The sequence below is a fragment of the Oncorhynchus kisutch genome, linkage group LG30, assembly GCF_002021735.2.
Source record: "Oncorhynchus kisutch isolate 150728-3 linkage group LG30, Okis_V2, whole genome shotgun sequence".
NCBI lineage: Eukaryota > Metazoa > Chordata > Actinopteri > Salmoniformes > Salmonidae > Oncorhynchus > Oncorhynchus kisutch.
Window position 1 is genome coordinate 6736271 of NC_034203.2, and position 20207 is coordinate 6756477.

At 44.3% G+C, this 20207-nt stretch overlaps 1 protein-coding gene across 1 annotated transcript in view; it reads left to right on the forward strand.

The window, feature by feature from the left end:
- LOC109875129 (probable G-protein coupled receptor 158) overlaps positions 1–18331 on the forward strand; it is a 105586-nt gene extending 87255 nt beyond the window's left edge. Inside the window, exons 9-11 of the mRNA XM_020467339.2 lie at positions 10788–10893; positions 11208–11354; positions 14728–18331. Coding sequence (XP_020322928.1) covers positions 10788–10893; positions 11208–11354; positions 14728–16545 — 2071 coding nt within the window. The 3' untranslated portion in view covers positions 16546–18331. The remainder of the gene's footprint in view (positions 1–10787; positions 10894–11207; positions 11355–14727) is intronic.
- Positions 18332–20207: the final 1876 nt, after the last annotated feature.

Consider the following 20207-nt stretch of genomic DNA (forward strand, 5'->3'; position numbering starts at 1 on the left):
GAAATCTATCGTTTGGTCTGATGAGTCCAAATTTGAGATTTTTGGTTCCAACCGCCGTGTCTTTGTGAGACACAGAGTAGGCGAATGGACGATATCTGCATGTGTGGTTCCCACCGTGAAGCATGGAGGAGGAGGTGTGATGGTGCTTTGCTGGTGACACTGTCAGTGATTTATTAAGAATTCAAGGCACACTTAATCAGCATGGCTACCACAGCATTCAGCAGTGAAACCCCACCCCTCTGGTTTGTGCTTAATGGGACTACCATTTGTCTTTCAACAGGACAATGACCCAAAACACACCTCCAGGCTGTGTAAGGGCTATTTGACCAAGAAGAATGGAGTGCTGCATCAGATGACCTGGCCTCCACAATCACCCGACCTCAACCCAATTGTGATGGTTTAGGATGAGTTGGACCACAGAGTGAAGGAAAAGCAGCCAACAGGTGCTGAGCATATGTGGGAACTCCTTCAAGAGTTGGGAGAATGCCAAGAATGTGCAAAGCTGTCATCAAGGCAAAGGGTGGCTACTTTGAATAATCTCAAATATATTTTGATTTGTTTCACACTTTTTTGGTTGTATTATTTCATCGTTTTAATGTCTTCACTATTAATCTACAATGTAGAAAATAGTAAAAATAAAGGAAAACCCTTGAATGAGCAGGTGTGTCCAAACTTTTGACTGATACTGTAGGTGCCAGCAACCCTCTAGTTGCCAGCTCACTCCCTCCTGATTTTTCACCCTGTCAGTACTTTGATTTTGAACCGGCCACAAGGCTATAACATATACTACTATATCAACAGAGATTTGTAGAATATTTTTTTTTTTTTTTTTTCACCTTTATTTAACCAGGTAGGCTAGTTGAGAACAAGTTCTCATTTGCAACTGCGACCTGGCCAAGATAAAGCATAGCAGTGTGAGCATACAACAAAGAGTTACACATGGAGTAAACAATTAACAAGTCAATAACACAGTAGAAAACAAAGGGGGGGTCTATATACAATGTGTGCAAAAGGCATGAGGAGGTAGGCAAATAATTACAATTTTGCAGATTAACACTGGAGTGATGAATGATCAGATGGTCATGTACAGGTAGAGATATTGGTGTGCAAAAGAGCAGAAAAGTAAATAAATAAAAACAGTATGGGGATGAGGTAGGTGAAAAGGGTGGGCTATTTACCAATAGACTATGTACAGCTGCAGCGATCGGTTAGCTGCTCAGATAGCTGATGTTTGAAGTTGGTGAGGGAGATAAAAGTCTCCAACTTCAGCAATTTTTGCAATTCGTTCCAGTCACAGGCAGCAGAGTACTGGAACGAAAGGCGGCCAAATGAGGTGTTGGCTTTAGGGATGATCAGTGAGATACACCTGCTGGAGCGCGTGCTACGGATGGGTGTTGCCATCGTGACCAGTGAGCTGAGATAAGGCGGAGCTTTACCTAGCATGGACTTGTAGATGACCTGGAGCCAGTGGGTCTGGCGACGAATATGTAGCGAGGGCCAGCCGACTAGAGCATACAAGTCGCAGTGGTGGGTGGTATAAGGTGCTTTAGTGACAAAACGGATGGCACTGTGATAGACTGCATCCAGTTTGCTGAGTAAAGTGTTGGAAGCCATTTTGTAGAAGACATCGCCGAAGTCGAGGATCGGTAGGATAGTCAGTTTTACTAGGGTAAGCTTGGCGGCGTGAGTGAAGAAGGTTTTGTTGCGGAATAGAAAGCCGACTCTCGATTTGATTTTCGATTGGAGATGTTTGATATGAGTCTGGAAGGAGAGTTTGCAGTCTAGCCAGACACCTAGGTACTTATAGACGTCCACATATTCTAGGTCGGAACCATCCAGGGTGGTGATGCTAGTCGGGCATGCGGGTGCAGGCAGCGACCGGTTGAAAAGCATGCATTTGGTTTTACTAGCGTTTAAGAGCAGTTGGAGGCCACGGAAGGAGTGTTGTATGGCATTGAAGCTTGTTTGGAGGTTAGATAGCACAGTGTCCAAAGACGGGCCGAAAGTATATAGAATGGTGTCGTCTGCGTAGAGGTGGATCAGGGAATCGCCCGCAGCAAGAGCAACATCATTGATATACACAGAGAAAAGAGTCGGCCCGAGAATTGAACCCTGTGGCACCCCCATAGAGACTGCCAGAGGACCGGACAGCATGCCCTCCGATTTGACGCACTGAACTCTGTCTGCAAAGTAATTGGTGAACCAGGCAAGGCAGTCATCCGAAAAACCGAGGCTACTGAGTCTGCCGATAAGAATATGGTGATTGACAGAGTCGAAAGCCTTGGCAAGGTCGATGAAGACGGCTGCACAGTACTGTCTTTTATCGATGGCGGTTATGATATCGTTTAGTACCTTGAGTGTGGCTGAGGTGCACCCATGACCGGCTCGGAAACCAGATTGCACAGCGGAGAAGGTACGGTGGGATTCGAGATGGTCAGTGACCTGTTTGTTGACTTGGCTTTCGAAGACCTTAGATAGGCAGGGCAGGATGGATATAGGTCTGTAACAGTTTGGGTCCAGGGTGTCTCCCCCTTTGAAGAGGGGGATGACTGCGGCAGCTTTCCAATCCTTGGGGATCTCAGACGAGATGAAAGAGAGGTTGAACAGGCTGGTAATAGGGGTTGCGACAATGGTGGCAGATAGTTTCAGAAATAGAGGGTCCAGATTGTCAAGCCCAGCTGATTTGTACGGGTCCAGGTTTTGCAGCTCTTTCAGAACATCTGCTATCTGGATTTGGGTAAAGGAGAACCTGGAGAGGCTTGGGCGAGGAGCTGCGGGGGGGGCGGAGCTGTTGGCCGAGGTTGAAGTAGCCAGGCGGAAGGCATGGCCAGCCATTGAGAAATGCTTATTGAAGTTTTCGATAATCATGGATTTATCAGTGGTGACCGTGTTACCTAGCCTCAGTGCAGTGGGCAGCTGGGAGGAGGTGCTCTTGTTCTCCATGGACTTCACAGTGTCCCAGAACTTTTTGGAGTTGGAGCTACAGGATGCAAACTTCTGCCTGAAGAAGCTGGCCTTAGCTTTCCTGACTGACTGCGTGTATTGGTTCCGGACTTCCCTGAACAGTTGCATATCACGGGGACTATTCGATGCTATTGCAGTCCGCCACAGGATGTTTTTGTGCTGGTCGAGGGCAGTCAGGTCTGGGGTGAACCAAGGGCTGTATCTGTTCTTAGTTCTGCATTTTTTGAACGAAGCATGCTTATCTAAAATGGTGAGGAAGTTACTTTTAAAGAATGACCAGGCATCCTCAACTGACGGGATGAGGTCAATGTCCTTCCAGGATACCAGGGCCAGGTCGATTAGAAAGGCCTGCTCACAGAAGTGTTTTAGGGAGCGTTTGACAGTGATGAGGGGTGGTCGTTTGACTGCGGCTCCGTAGCGGATACAGGCAATGAGGCAGTGATCGCTGAGATCCTGGTTGAAGACAGCGGAGGTGTATTTGGAGGGCCAGTTGGTCAGGATGACGTCTATGAGGGTGCCCTTGTTTACAGAGTTAGGGTTGTACCTGGTGGGTTCCTTGATGATTTGTGTGAGATTGAGGGCATCTAGCTTAGATTGTAGGACTGGCGGGGTGTTAAGCATATCCCAGTTTAGGTCACCTAACAGAACAAACTCTGAAGCTAGATGGGGGGCGATCAATTCACAAATGGTGTCCAGGGCACAGCTGGGAGCTGAGGGCGGTCGGTAGCAGGCGGCAACCGTGCGAGACTTATTTCTGGAGAGAGTAATTTTCAAAATTAGTAGTTCGAACTGTTTGGGTATGGACCTGGAAAGTATGACATTACTTTGCAGGCTAACTCCTCCCCCTTTGGCAGTTCTATCTTGACGGAAGATGTTATAGTTGGGTATGGAAATCTCTGAATTTTTGGTGGCCTTCCTGAGCCAGGATTCAGACACAGCAAGGACATCAGGGTTAGCAGAGTGTGCTAAAGCAGTGAGTAAGACAAACTTAGGGAGGAGGCTTCTGATGTTGACATGCATGAAACCAAGGCTTTTTCGATCACAGAAGTCAACAAATGAGGGTGCCTGGGGACATGCAGGGCCTGGGTTTACCTCCACATCACCCGCGGAACAGAGAAGGAGTAGTATGAGGGTGCGGCTAAAGGCTATCAAAACTGGTCGCCTAGAGCGTTGGGGACAGAGAATAAGAGGAGCAGGTTTCTGGGCATGGTAGAATATATTCAGGGCATAATGCGCAGACAGGGGTATGGTGGGGTGCGGGTACAGCGGAGGTAAGCCCAGGCACTGGGTGATGATGAGAGAGGTTGTATCTCTTGACATGCTGGTAGTAATGGGTGAGGTCACCGCATGTGTGGGAGGTGGGACAAAGGAGTTTGAAGGGGTATGAAGAGTGGAACTAGGGGCTCCATTGTGAACTAAAACAATGATAACTAACCTGAACAACAGTATACAAGGCATATTGACATTTGAGAGAGACATACAGCGAGGCATACAGTAATCACAGGTGTTGAATTGGGAAAGCTAGCTAAAACAGTAGGTGAGACAACAGCTAATCAGCTAGCACAACAACAGCAGGTAAAATGGCGTAGACTAGGCAACGGGGCCAACAGATAAAACAAACAAGCAGAATGGAGTACCGTGATTAATGGACAGCCCAGCGTGCATCAGCTATGTAGCCAAGAGATCAGTGTCCAGGGGGCAGCGGTGGATGGGGCAGGGAAGCTGGACTGGCGAGTGTTATCCAGGTAAAAAAAAACTAACAATGACTAAATAGCTTGTAGCTAGTTAGCTGGTTAGCTTCTGGAGGTTCTTGAGTGTGTTCTAAATTTTTTTTTAAATAATAGCGATTCCGTATCACATTGGGTGAGGCAGGCTTCCGGAAGGTATAAACAAATTAAAAGTCAAAAGAGATAGAAAGTAAATATGGGTCCGGTGAGCGTTTGGGACGCGGCGATTCAGGCGGTTAGCAGGCCTGTGCTAACAAGCTAACAGTTTGTAGGCCCGGGCTAGACAAGGTAGCAGTTAGCGGAACGGAGCTGGACAAGCTAGCAGTTAGCAGGCCGAATTAGCAAGCAGGGAGATAGCGAGGGCTAGAGAGTTAGCCTTTGGGGGACGTCGCGATGGGGTGAGTCTGTTTATTCCTCTTCATGCGGTGACATCGATAGACCGGTCGTGGGCCCGGGTATTGTAGCTCAGGAGTATGCTACGGTGGTAGCGCAGGCCGGGCTAACTTCAAGCTAAGTGGGTGGAAACGCTAGCCAGGGGTAATCATCCGGGGTTGCGGTTTAGCTAGATAGCTAGTTGTGAAGATCCAGCTGAAAAATCCAGCTGAAAAATGTTCCGTTTGCGGTGGGAATCCGGGGATGAATCCGGGGATGAAAAATAAATAGGTCCGTTATGCTCTGGTTAGAGTCGCGTTGTTCGAACTGGCGAGAGCTTTCCGAACTACAGGTTAGCTGATGACCGGTTAGCTGAAGACCGCTAGCATAGCTGGTGGTTAGCTGGCTAGCTTCAGTTGAGGGGTTCCGAAGTAAATATAAATACTTTAGGAAAAATAGCTACATTGGGTGAGGCGGGTAGCAGGAGAGTATTTGGAAGCTTAGGTTTAGCAAAATGTTTTTAAAGGGATAGCTATGTAAAAAACGAAAAATATGTAAAAAACGAAAAATAAACGAAATATACAGGGACACGACACGACAGGACGACTTACTGCTACGCCATCTTGGAACACGTAATGATGGATTGTGTGATTGAGATTGGTTACCGTTGTAGCAGATAAACCAAATATGTAGACCTTAGCATCAGTGATCTTTCCAACAAATACTTTTTCTCATAAACACACATTCCTCCTTCCCTATTTGAAATATCCTTCACTGTAAGTGTTATCTGACCACAATCAATTTCTTAACACTGTGCCTTTCTCCAGCCTGCTTCAGTATAGCCACTGTCCACAGTTTTAGTCAGTCTGTCCATGTCCTCCGTGTTGTCTATGGTGGCCAAGGAAATGCACTTGTCTCTGCAGTAACGCTGTGCTTTAGCTTGTTTTCGTTCAGAAAGTGATACTCTTCATGAAGGGAAAGGGAAAACTTGTTGTTAGGAGTTAACGGTCTTGCTCAAGGGCAGAACGGCAGATTTTCCCACTTTTCCGGCTCAGGGATTCAAACCAACAACCAAAAGTTACTGACCCAACGTTCTTAACCGCTAGGCTAAGCATACATCTGAGCCAGGGGTTCCATAGTGCTCAAACAGAGAATCCAACAGCCTTGTGCACTGTCTATCAGATCTGAAAAAACACATCAAATGTCAAGAAATGTTTAATGCAAAGGGTAAGTTGAAGAAGAGTGGTAAAGAAAAGAGAAGGTAGCTCTTTACACTGGAAGGTGTGGGTCTCTCCTGCTGAGGTGTGGAAGATGACAGCACCTCTGGGGTTGTTGCCATTGTTCCAGTGAGTTACCGATGAGGATCTTGTCGTCGTCGTCGAGCTTCTCAGGATTGTGGTATCCTCTGTTGGTGAGAAAAACAGCAGTCACTCTGTACACATCCAGCAGGTCATCTCTCCACCAGAGGTTGGTGTCCTTCTTAGTGAAGCTGCATATCCAGGAATATACTGGGTTTCCATTTCCGATTATTGGCATAAGAAGCTTCATATTCACCAAACTGTGATGACTGAGTGGCCACTCGTTTCAATGCCACGTTTACTATTGGGGTACTTCCTAATAACACAACTCCCATTAAAGAGCAGAGAGACTCCACTGCATAGGTAGTGGTGGAGCAAAGTTTTGAGTTTGCGTGCATCCTGGTACTTTTGTTTCCCCACACTGTTTTTTTTGCTCCATGCAAATCATGCAAATTTTTGTTTTTCCTGGTATTTGGTATTAATTAGGACCCCATTAGCTGCTGCTTTTGCAAAAAATCTTATAAGATTCCAATAAATAAAAAATCATGTTAGAATCCTATCAGATTTTGGAACCTATCCAATAGGGTTTGTTTTATTATTTTAGATTCTAATACAATTTTTTTATTGAAATGCTGAAGGATTTTTTTGACTAGGGTAAAAATTTGTTCTTTATTAGGAGATTGTATATATTATTTATTTATTTTTTAGGGACAGATGTAAGTTCAGATAGGGAGACAGATATAGAGAAGGGTACAGAAAGTGGTTTAGGGAAGACAGTCGGCCGAGCTGGGGCTCGAACCCCCGTCGAGGAGGGGGCATGGAAACACGTTGTTTCCATGTGGTTGATACCACTCCATTGACTCCATTCCAGCCATCATTATGAGCCGCCCTCCCCTCAGCAGCCTTCACTGCACCCTTGTCACTTGAGATGATGACCCTATAGTGGGAAACCACTGGCAATGTCCCCTCTAACCAGTACCTATCTTATATAAACAAAAGTTTGTGGACACCCCTTCAAATGAGTGGATTTCGATATTTTAGCCACACCCGTTGCTGGCAGGTGTATAAATTGAGCACATCGCCATGCAATCTTCATAGACAAACATTGGCAGTAGAATGGCCTTACCGAAGAGCTCAGTGACTTTCAACGTGGCACCGTCATAGGATGCCACCTTTCCAGCCGCGAAGTGGTTGTCATGTTCGTTGAATGGAGGAGACCAATATGAATGCGTGATATGAATACATGTTACTTTTAATAAAGACGGACACTAAACAAACAATACAAAATAACAAAACAACCGTGAAGCTATAATATAAAATGTGCAGACACAGGCAACTAGACATAGACAATAACCCACAAATTCCCCAAAGAATATGGCTGCCTAAATATGGTTCCCAGTCAGAGACAACGATAAACAGCTGCCTCTGATTGAGAACCAATCCAGGCAACCATAGACATACAAAACACCTAGATAGTAAACAACCCCATAAACATACAAAACCCCTAGACAGTACAAAAACACATATATCACCCATGTCACACCCTGACCTAACCAAAATAATAAAGAAAACAAAGAATACTAAGGTCAGGACATGACAGTGGTAGAAAACAAGCAGAACCGGACCGCCGAGTTCTGAAGTGCATCAGCACAAGAACGTCAGCACAATAACTATTTGTCGGGAGCTTCATGAAATGGGTTTCCATGGTCGAGCAGCAGCACACAAGCCTAAGATCACCATGCCTTGCCTGGTTCACCAATTACTTTGCAGACAGAGTTCAGTGCGTCAAATCGGAGGGCATGCTGTCTGGTCCTCTGGCAGTCTCTATGGGGGTGCCACAGGGTTCAATTCTCGGGCTGACTCTTTTCTCTGTGTATATCAATGATGTTGCTCTTGCTGCGGGCGATTCCCTGATCCACCTCTACGCAGACGACACCATTCTATATACTTTCGGCCCGTCATTGGACACTGTGCTATCTAACCTCCAAACAAGCTTCAATGCCATACAGCACTCCTTCCGTGGCCTCCAACTGCTCTTAAACGCTAGTAAAACCAAATGCATGCTTTTCAACCGGTCGCTGCCTGCACCCGCATGCCCGACTAGCATCACCACCCTGGATGGTTCCGACCTAGAATATGTGGACGTCTATAAGTACCTAGGTGTCTGGCTAGACTGCAAACTCTCCTTCCAGACTCATATCAAACATCTCCAATCGAAAATCAAATCAAGAGTCGGCTTTCTATTCCGCAACAAAGCCTCCTTCACTCACGCCGCCAAGCTTACCCTAGTAAAACTGACTATCCTACCGATCCTCGACTTCGGCGATGTCATCTACAAAATGGCTTCCAACACTCTACTCAGCAAACTGGATGCAGTTTATCACAGTGCCATCCGTTTTGTCACTAAAGCACCTTATACCACCCACTACTGCGACTTGTATGCTCTAGTCGGCTGGCCCTCGCTACATATTCGTCGCCAGACCCACTGGCTCCAGGTCATCTACAAGTCCATGCTAGGTAAAGCTCCGCCTTATCTCAGCTCACTGGTCACGATGGCAACACCCATCCGTAGCACGCGCTCCAGCAGGTGTATCTCACTGATCATCCCTAAAGCCAACACCTCATTTGGCCGCCTTTCGTTCCAGTACTCTGCTGCCTGTGACTGGAACGAATTGCAAAAATCGCTGAAGTTGGAGACTTTTATCTCCCTCACCAACTTCAAACATCAGCTATCTGAGCAGCTAACCGATCGCTGCAGCTGTACATAGTCTATTGGTAAATAGCCCACCCTTTTTCACCTACCTCATCCCCATACTGTTTTTATTTATTTACTTTTCTGCTCTTTTGCACACCAATATCTCTACCTGTACATGACCATCTGACCATCTGATTCATCACTCCAGTGTTAATCTGCAAAATTGTAATTATTTGCCTACCTCCTCATGCCTTTTGCACACATTGTATATAGACTCCCCCTTTGTTTTCTACTGTGTTATTGACTTGTTAATTGTTTACTCCATGTGTAACTCTTTGTTGTCTGCTCACACTGCTATGCTTTATCTTGGCCAGGTCGCAGTTGCAAATGAGAACTTGTTCTCAACTAGCCTACCTGGTTAAATAAAGGTGAAATAAAAAAAAATATTAAAAAAAATGCGCAATGCCAAGCGACGGCTGGAGTGGTGTAAGCCTGCCACCATTGGACTCTGGAGCAGTGGAAACGCGTTTTCTGGAATGATGAATTATGCTTCACTATCTGGCAGTTCGATGGACAGATCTGGGTTTGGCAGATGCCAGGAGAATGCTACCTGCCCCAATGCATAGAGCCAACTGTAAAGTTTGGTGGATGATAAATAATGGTTTTCATGGATATGGCTAGGCCCGTTAGTTCCAGTGAAGGGTAATCTTAATGCTACAGCATACAATGACATTCTAGACGATTCTGTGCTTCCAACTTTGTGGCAACAGTTTGGGGAAGGTCCCTGTTTCAGCATAACAATGCCCTTTAGCACAAAGCCTGGTCCATACAGAAATGGTTTGTCGAGATCGGTGTGGAAGAACTTGACTGGCCTGCACAGAGCCCTGACCTCAACCCCATTTGGTATGAATTGGAAAGCCGACTGCGAGCCAGGCCTAATTGCCCCACATCTGTGCCCGACCTGACTAATGCTCTTGTGGCTGAATGGAAGCAAGTCCCCGCAGCAACATCTAGTGGAAAGCCTTCTCAGAAGAGTGGAAGCTGTTAAACCAGCAAAGGGGGGACCATTTTTTAGAATGGGATGTTCGACGTGGAGGTGCCCACATACCTTGGTCATGTAGTGTATCTCAGTGTATCTCACGTAACCCCATCCCTCAAGGTCCAAGGGACACAACGTGAGTAAATATTTGCATCTGGTGCATCATCATCACACATTAAAGTTATGGTGCCAACTGTGACAACAATTGCTGTGAAACCTTCTGAGATTGTCCGCAAGGATGTTTACGTGTGTCAAAAAGGTGTGCTATTTAGCATTTCAGTTAAGATCAATTATAGGATTCAGATTGGGGTGGCAAAATCCTACATGATTTATCAAAAACCTATAGGATTGATTTCCAATAGGGGGAAAAAAAATTGTCCAATAAGATTCTAATAGATTTCTGACAATGACATAACATTTTATAGGATTGTGAGAATCCTATAGGATCCATTAGGATTACTTTTGATTTACAAAAGGAAAAGAGTAGGCCAATAGGACTCTGGATAGAATTTGGATAGTAGTGACACAAAATAGGATTGTGAGAATCCTATAGGATTCTATTGGGGAAAAAATCACAAATCATATAGGTTCTTTCACTAGGGTTGTGAGTTCCAACCCTGCCTTCGGGCAGAATGGAATGCACTCTGTTACACTTCAATAAAAGTGTCCTATCTGTTGCTATCTATTTGCAGGTTCACTCTGGCCCCTCTGTGGCACCCAGACTGGATGCTCATGCTGGTCTTCGCTCACACACACCTCACCGTGACTGTGACTTTGGGGCTTCTGCTTGTTCCAAAGGTAACCCTGCTCTCTCTCCTCTCCCTTTCCCCTGAATACATGAGCATTGCATTCAACAGCTTCTTACTGCAATAATAATGATCATATTGTAATTTAAGTGCACATCTGGGTATTTTTAAGTCATATTTGAGAACATTTAAACACTCGATGAGTGGGGAATAAGTCATTCATTTCTCAAGATTTAATTAGATGACAATTAGGAACAGTGGGATGATGTCAATTTTTCCTCCTGAAAATACAAGCACGCCGTGAACAAATGCACTATGACATTTTAAATAATGTCACCCTAAGTAGGTTTTTTCCCCTCTCGTTAGTTTCTGTCCACAGGGACTCAGGCGAGGGATGACATTGCCACTGAAGCCTATGAGGAGGAGCTGGACATGGGCCGGTCTGGGTCCTACCTCAACAGCAGCATCACCTCAGCCTGGAGTGAACACAGCCTGGACCCTGAGGACATACGTGTGAGCAGGGTCCCTCTGTCTTTTTTTGTTCTGTAAATAAATCAAATGTTATTTGTCACATGCGCTGTAAGGTCTACACAACAAGCGTACAGTAAAATGCTTACTTACAAGCCCTTAACCAACAATGCAGTTTTATGACAAAAAAAGTGTTGAGAACGTATTTACTCAAATAAACTGAAGTGAAAAATAAGAAAATAGAAAAATAAATAATTAAAGAGCAACAATAAAATAACAGTAGGGAGGCTGTATACAAGGGGTGCTGGTACAGAGTCAATGTGTGGGGGCACAGGTTAGTCGAGGTAATTGAGGTAATATGTACATGTAGGTAGAGGTAAAGTGACTATGCATAGATAATAAACAGAGAGTAGCAGCAGCGTAAATGAATGTAGTCCTGGTAGCCATTTGATTAGCTGTTCAGGAGTCTTACGGCTAAGGGTTAGAAGCTGTTAAGAAGCCTTTTGGACCTAGACTTGGCGCTCCATTACCACTTGCCAATCGGTAGCAGAGAGAACAGTCTATGACTAGGGTGGCTGGAGTCTTTGGCAATTTTTAGGGCCTTCCTCTGACACCGCCTGGTATAAAGGTCCTGGGTGGCAGGAAGCTTGGCCCCAGTGATATACTGAGCCGTGTGCACTATCCTCTGTAGGGCCTTGCGGTCGGAGACCGTACCAGGCGGTGATGCAACCATTCAGGATGCTCTCAATGGTGCAGCTGTGGAAATTTTTGAGGATCTAAGGACCAATGCCAAATCTTTTCAGTCTCCTGAGGGGGAATAGGCATTGTCGTTCCCTCTTCATGACTGTCTTGGTGTGTTTGGACCATGATAGCTCATTGGTGATGTGGACACTTGAAGCTCTCAACCCGCTCCACTACAGCCATTCAAGGAGAATGGGGGCGTGCTCAGTCCTCCTTTTACTTTAGTCCACGATCATTTCCTTTGTCTTGATCACGTTGAGGGAGAGGTTGTTATCCTGGCACCACACTGTCAGGTTTCTGCCCTCCTCCCAATAGGCTGTTTCATCGTTGTCAGTGATCAGGCTTACCACTGTTGTGTCTTTGGCAAACTTAATGATGGTGTTGGCGTCGTGCTTGGCCATACAGTCATGGGTGAACAGGGAGTTGCCTGTAATCCATGACTTCTGGTTGGGCGGCAGGGTAGCCTAGTGGTTAGAGTGTTGGACTAGTAACCGAAAGGTTGCAAGTTCGAATCCCTGAGCTGACAAGGTACAAATCTGTTGTTCTGCCCCTGAACAGGCAGTTAACCCACTAGGCCGTCATTGAAAATAAGAATTTGTTCTTAACTGACTTGCCTAGTAAAATAAAGGTAAAAAAAAAAATGTACGTACGATCACTGTGGGGACGACGTCATCGATGCACTTATTGATGAAACCAGTGACGGATGTGGTGTACTCCTCAATGCCATCGGAAGAATCCCGGAACATATTCCTGTCTGTGCTAGCGAAACAGTCCTGTAGCTTAGCATCTGCTTCATCTGACCACTTCCGTATTGAGTAAGTCACTGGTGCTTCCTGCTTTAGTTTTACCTTGTCAGCAGGAATCAGGAGGATAAAGTTATGGCCAGATTTGCCAAATGGAGGCTCGAGGGAGAGCTTTGTACATGTCTCTGTGTGTGGAGTAAAGGTGGTCTAGAGTTTTTTCCCTCTTGTTGCACATGTAACATGCTGGTAGAAATTAGATAAAATGGATTTAAGTTTTCTTAAAGTCCCCGGTCACTAGGAGTGACCTGGATGAGAATATTCTTGTTTGCTTATGGCCTTATTCAGCTCGTTGAGTGCGGTCTTAGTGCCAGCATCGGTTTGTGGTGGTAAATAGACAGCTACAAAAAATATAGATGAAAACTCTCTTGGTAAATTGTGTGTTCTACAGCTTATCATGAGATACTTTACCTCAGCCATGCATAACTAGAAACTTCATTTATATTAGATTTTTACACCAGCTGTTATTTACAAATAGACACAGACCGCCACCCCTTGTTTTACCGGAGGCAGCTGTTCTATCTTGTCGATGCATGGAAAACCCATCCAGCTGTATGCTATCCATGTCGTTTTTCAGCCACGACTCTGTGAAACATAATATATTATGGTTTTTAATGTCTATTGGTAGGATACTCTTGATCAGAGCTCATCCATTTTCTTATCCAATGATTGCACTTTGGCTAATAGGACTGATGGTAGAGGCGGATTACCCACTCGCCGTCGGAATCTTACAAGTCACCTTGATCTACGTCCCCGATATCTCTGTCTCTTCTTCATGCGAATGACAAGGATTTGGGTCTGAAGTAAATCCTTCACGTCCGATTCGTTAAAGAAAAAATCTTTGTCCAGTATGGTGTGCGTAATTGCTGTTCTGATATCCAGAAGCTATTTTCCGTCATAAGAGACGGTGGCAGAAACATTAGGTACAAAATAAGTTACAAATAATACGAAAAAACACACACAATAGCACAATTGGTTAGGAGCCTGTGAAATGGCAGCCATCTCCTCTGGCGCCATTCAGCTTATTTTACAGAGAAGAGATTGGTTAGATTAAGTACCCATTTGCTGTGTCTTAACAAAGGAAAATACATTTTGCCCAATCAATGAAGGCGTATCTGTCTTGCGTAGGTGTAATAGGTGGCAGGAAAGTCAGGCGCAGGAGAGTCAAATGGAGTGTAAAATGGAGTCTTTTAATAAAGTCCACGGAGTATGCTCCATAACACTCTATGTACATAAACACAAAACATGGGTACGAGGACCCGACGCGCACCTATACAACAATCACACTACACTGACAATAAAACAATCTCTGACAAAGACATGAGGGGAAACAGAGGGTTAAATACACAACAGGTAATGAATGGGATTAAAAACAGGTGTGGGAAGACAAGACAAAACCAATGGAAAATGAAAAAAGGATCAATGATGGCTAGAAGACCGGTGACGTCGAACGCCGAGCACCGCCCGAACAAGGAGAGGCAACGACTTCGGCAGAAGTCGTGACAGTATCACTCACAGCACCACATTTTAGTAATTAATTATCAAGTTTAATTTGTATAGCGCAGTTCATTAGAGTAGATGCCAAAGTTTGATAAGGTAGAGATGTTGTGTCCCTTTTGTTTTTATGTATACTTAGGTATTTGGTTTGGAGAGAGCATGTACATTAAAAACGGTATTGACCCCAACACTGACCCCTGTGGGAAGTCACTACCTTGTGGCAAAGTTCTGGTCTGTCAAGGAAATGGACCATGGTTAGTTTGTGTCTGTGATGTCAGAAAATGTCTGTAGCACAAACACTTAGAGAATTAATTTTCCTCCTTATGATTTCTCATCCACTTTTCTCTCTCTCAACACCTCTCTCTGTGTTGCTGTTTTAGGATGAGCTAAAGAAGCTCTACGTCCAACTGGAGGTCTACAAGCGCAAGAAGATGTTGGCCAACAACCCCCATCTCCAGAAGAAGCGCAGCTCCAAGAAGGGCCTGGGCCGCTCCCTCATGAGGCGCATCACTGAGATCCCAGAGACTATGCACCGGCACGGCAGCCATGGCAGTCGTGAGGATCGTGACTGTAGTGAGCATGGGAGCAACCGGAGCACCCTTCGACGGAACCCCTTTGACCCATCTCACTCTGGTCACAAGTCCAGGGAAGACTCTCTGAAAAACAAGGTCCTTGGCCTGAAGAAATCGCACAGCTACGACCACGTCTGTGACCAAGGGGAGGAAACTGCTGGCGGAGAGAGCTCGTGTGGGAACAAAATGGCTGCCGGTGAGGGTTCCTTGCTTGGATCCCTCATGAGGAGACAGGTGAAGAAGTCACCAGAGCATGCCCCAAGGGTTGAACCTTCCGAGTCCACTGAGTCAGTGCCCTTGGTCTGCAAGTCAGCCAGCGCGCACAACTTTACAGTGGATAAAAAGCCCATCCACCTGAGGACGTCCATCATGCAGAAGTCACTGAGTGTCATAACCAGTGCCAAAGAGAAGATGCCCGGGCTCACCAGCAAGACACATTGCGTGGAGGAAGCAAGCAAGAAGGGACTCAAGGGCTGCGATGGGAGGATGCTGTCTGAGGTGGACGAGGCGGAAGAGAAGGAGTGTTATCCCAAGATGATCATCAGCCAGTCGGTGGAGTACTCCAAGACGCCCATGGGCAAGATGGGCATCATGAAGCAGCAGGTGAGTGGCAGCCAGCCGTCCATCAATACAGAGCCAGGGAGAAACCTGTATGACCTTTCCGAGGTGTGCCCTTGGGATGTAGAGGACCCCCCAACCCCCTCGGAAGGAAGGTCACAGAAGCATGTGTCCATTGCTCTGGGAGAGACCACTACGGTCCACAGGGGGGGTGGTGGTGGCGCGGTTAGCACCAAGGGCAGTCGCTCCCAACAGAAGCAACAGGGAGCCGCAGGGCAATCACCTGCAGGCCGACGTCGCTCCAAAGGTAAGGGGAGTGAACCAGACGAGGCCAGAGAAACAAGGAAGCCCAGGTCTCCCAGATCTCCGCTCCCCCTCAAACCAGAGGTGTGCCCCTGGGCCTTTGAGGAGCAGCCGGTGTTGGAAGGTGATTCAGACTCCATCTCCCCAGAGAGGATCAGAAATAAGAAGAGTGTTACACCCACCGATGGGAAGCCCAAGATCCTCCACTCAGACTACTCCAAATCCACGGGGAGTCTGCTGCAGCCGCCCACCCTGATGGTGGACATCTGTCCCTGGGACTACAATGAATCCCCTGCCCCGCCCTCCCCCAGCCAGGAGAAGAACTGCTCCAGCCCCACGCCTCACTCGAAGCGGAAACGAAAAGGCTCATGCTCCTACAAAGAGAGGGGTGAGAGAGAGAAAGGAGGGAGGGACAGGGAGGAAGAGAAGCAGCACAGGTCAAAGAGCAAGGAGAGGAGGAGCTCCTCCAGCAAGCCCCCGGAAAGACGACGTGTCAGCCAATCCTCGGAGGGCGGTTCGGTCACCGTGCCCGCCTCTGGGAGACGGAAAAGCTCGACAAGAGACCCGGAGGCATCGGAGAACAAGAGAGCGGAGGCATGCCCGTGGGAAGTAGAGAACGCGCCAACCAACATGGCACAGACAAAAACTTCTCCAGCGAAAGAAAACTCTTTGAGTTCTAATTATAAACAACCCATGAGCACTGCCAAAAAGGTTGACGTTTGTCCGTGGGATTTTGAAGACAATGGGTCAGAGAAAAGTGCATGATATTTGACATAATGGACTTTATATGTTTTGTATTCACTGCACAAAAGCCCTGCAAACTGGGTTTTAAAGATAGGGGAAGTGTGGTGAAAAAAACAATGCACAATTTGCCTTGTGGTTATGTCAAAATCATATTGTGAAGAAAAACATGACACTACCATCTCTTAAAGCATTCCAAACAAAGTATTTGTTGTTTTGTTAGTTGTGCAATTATGCAACTTAAAGTCACTTTTCTGAAATGTAGAGGAATGTGTTGTCGGTACTATTTGCTGGTAGATTTTCTCAGTTTGCATTTGTGCACGTTTTTTTCACATTCTACAATAAATTAAATTGTCCTAAGAGTTCTCTTTGGCCTGTATCCTGCATCTGTGCCATTTTTGCCAAGTAATTCTTGGAGTATGAGTTCTGAATGTTGGTCATTGGGAAGTACATCATGTAATTTCCATATTAAGCACAGTGCAGGGGGTAATTATGCCTTAATTTTGGGCCTTATAGATTATACAAAGGATATGCATTTTGAGTGTTGAGCAGGAGAAATAGGTACATAGGTGAACCGTACATAGTTAACATTTAGTACATAGGTAGCAACATGATGATACATGCCCTGAAGGAAAAGTATCTCACCTGGTCTCCATTTAGTCAAACAATGTAAAAAAAAAGCAGAAGTTTATCTTTGATGTATTAATTTCTCAAAAAAACTGCTGTAGCATGTGGCAAAGCACTTCAAAAAGTGTTATTTTATGTCCATTTGTCAACTTACATCCAAAACATTTGGTAATGAAGATGTAATAATTGATGTTGCCTACTATAATTCAATGTTCAAGTTCAAAGTTAAAATACAACTTAAAACATAAAGCTTTCAAGAATGTTTCTATGTGCATTCATCTGAAAATATGATATGGAAAAAATATTGAAGCGGTATTGTAATCCCAAAGGTTCTCCCCTGTTATACAATGTTGACATTACATTTACATATGTTCATTTTAGGTGAATCATGAACAAGTTTTGTCTTGTACTTTTCCCAAACATTTTTATTTGAAGGTTTATGTATAATCACTTATGGACCAAAAGCAAAGTCAGATGGATTATACAGCATATTTGACCTTTGCTTGCTTTCCAAAATCCTATCAACCTTATAACACCTTATAGTTGTTCACCTAAAATCAAATGCTATGATATTGATTGTCAAAATAGTGTCACCATAGATTCCACACGGGTAGGTGTGTGTGTGTGTGCATTATTGCATGTGTGCGTGGGTGTGTACAGCGTGTGTGCATTATTGCATGTGTGTTTGGGTGTGTACAGTGTGTGTGTGTCTGCATCATTGCATTGCATGAAAAATGTTTGCCACTTTAGCATTATTACCGATTCCCTCTTCCTTTATTTATATGGCCTTTGTAACCTTTTAGTGGTGGTGATTTGATCTACTCCACCAGTAACTAGTAACTCTTGTTGTTGAATGTTGTCAAAGACATAAGGGTCATGTTCATTATTAAAATGGAAAACTTTCGCAATGGAAAGAAACATTTCTTATTGGACAAGTTTGATTTATTTCCTCCCTGTTTGTTTGTTTTCCTCCATTTGGTATCCTAGTGAATAAGATCTAGGTAATCAGGAACACGATGATGCTGTATGAATGCTACAGTGGCTTCTGCATGACACTAAACATATTGGCCCAGCGTTCTTCTGCTCTTCGCAAACCCTGCTCCATCAGACTGTTATGACTTGTTTGTTAAGTGAACTTGTACCACTATTGTATGCTTGCAATAAATATTCATATAAAACTCAATCTTATTTTCTGTTGTTATTTGATGGGTATTGTCGAACAGTGCTGACTAACCATGGTCTGGAGAGAATACCTACGACTTCATCACATAGAACAACACTAACCCCTGGAGGAGATAAGCATACATAACTGTAGACATAATATTTTCTGCCATACCAAATCATTTCAATCATACTTCATTTGTTTGAATTTTGGAGAACATTGATTTTGGTTAGAAAATACAAATATTATTGGCAGTGACAAGGTAAGCAAAACCAAAGGGTGGATTGCAGTTTTCTCCTTGTCCATAGACTGCTTTCAATAAGCAAAAAAGTATGTACATTTGCAACTTGGCTGGTCTATCCATTTAAGGGGCTCATACATGCTTATGACAAGTCTTAAAATGTTACTTCCTCATCCTTGAATTGTTTTTACAGACTAGAATTTCACCAGGAGCCTAATATCAGACTAATGAAGTCCCAGCAATATAATTTATGTTTGAACCAAACCGATTGCTCATTTGTAATGACCCTTAAGTTTTTAGACACTTAACCAAAGCATTAAATAAAATAAGTGATTGAATATTGAATATAATGAAAATATACTGAATATGTATTGATATTGCATATCAGAGAAGGAGAAGCTTTTGGTCAGTGCTGGGTCAAGCTGAATACACAGAGGGACTGTGAGCTGTAGTTATTTTGTGTTCTGACAAAGAACAAGAGAGGCTTTGTCTTCAAAAAAAAGTGTGTATGGAGTCCCTTGGGAAACTATTAAACCATCCAATGATGGGATTTATAAATAGATTATCTGGGCTCCCAAAATAACTGATCTCTTATAGATGGGTTTGTCGTTTAGCAACAAAACCAACTCGTGCACAACTATGAGGCAAAACTGACTGGTTGGCTTAGATTGGTGACAACATGTAAACTACATTTCGTCTCCAATATTTATTGAAACCATACAGTGCATTCTGAAAATATTCGACCCCTTCACTTTTTCCACATTGTGTTACGTTACAGCCCTATTATATAATGGATTCAAATGTTGTTTTCTTTCCCCTCATCAATATACACACAATGCCCCATAATGACAAAGCAAAAACAGGTTTAGACATTTTGCTAATTTATTAAAAGTAGCTCTTAGCCGTGGTATATTGGCCATATACCACACCCCCTCGTGCCTTATTGCTTAATTATAAACCGTATAGTTTGGGTCCTGGATCCTGATTGGTGGAATCAGTTCAGAGTGTGTATATCAGACAACATACCACAGGTGTGATGGAAAAACACTTGTTTACTGTTCTATTTATTTTGGTAACCAGTTTATAATAGCAATAAGGCACCTCTGGGGTTTCTGGTGTATGGCCAAAATACCACGGCTAAGGGCTGTACCCAGGAACATTGTTGCTTAAATATATAACAAACTTTCCAACCATAATTAAAATATGTAGCCTACAGTCTTGTTAAAGCAGAGTTTAATGACCTTGATAAGCATGAGGTTTGGTGTCACAATGTTTACAAATGCGTGTATTACGGCAGTAAAGACTGGCACTTTGGCTGGTGGCATAATTGCTATTCTTAGAACTCTAATTAGTGTTCATAGTAAGCCTACTATCTACTGGACTTAGCCACACATGTCTCTAAATGTCATGCTAAATGTGTGCTAATGCGAAGAGACACTACAGCAGCAGCATGGCACATCTGGTATTACAAATGCATTTTATTGGAATCACTATAAAAGAAAAAAATATATATATATATATATTTTACTACAGCTCATTTGGGGTAAACAATATGTTTATATTACTTACATACTGTGTCCATGTTAAAATAATATGATTGTTTGTGGATGCCTAAGGTCCCCTGAAAATTGTCATTATATGTACAGTATACATGTT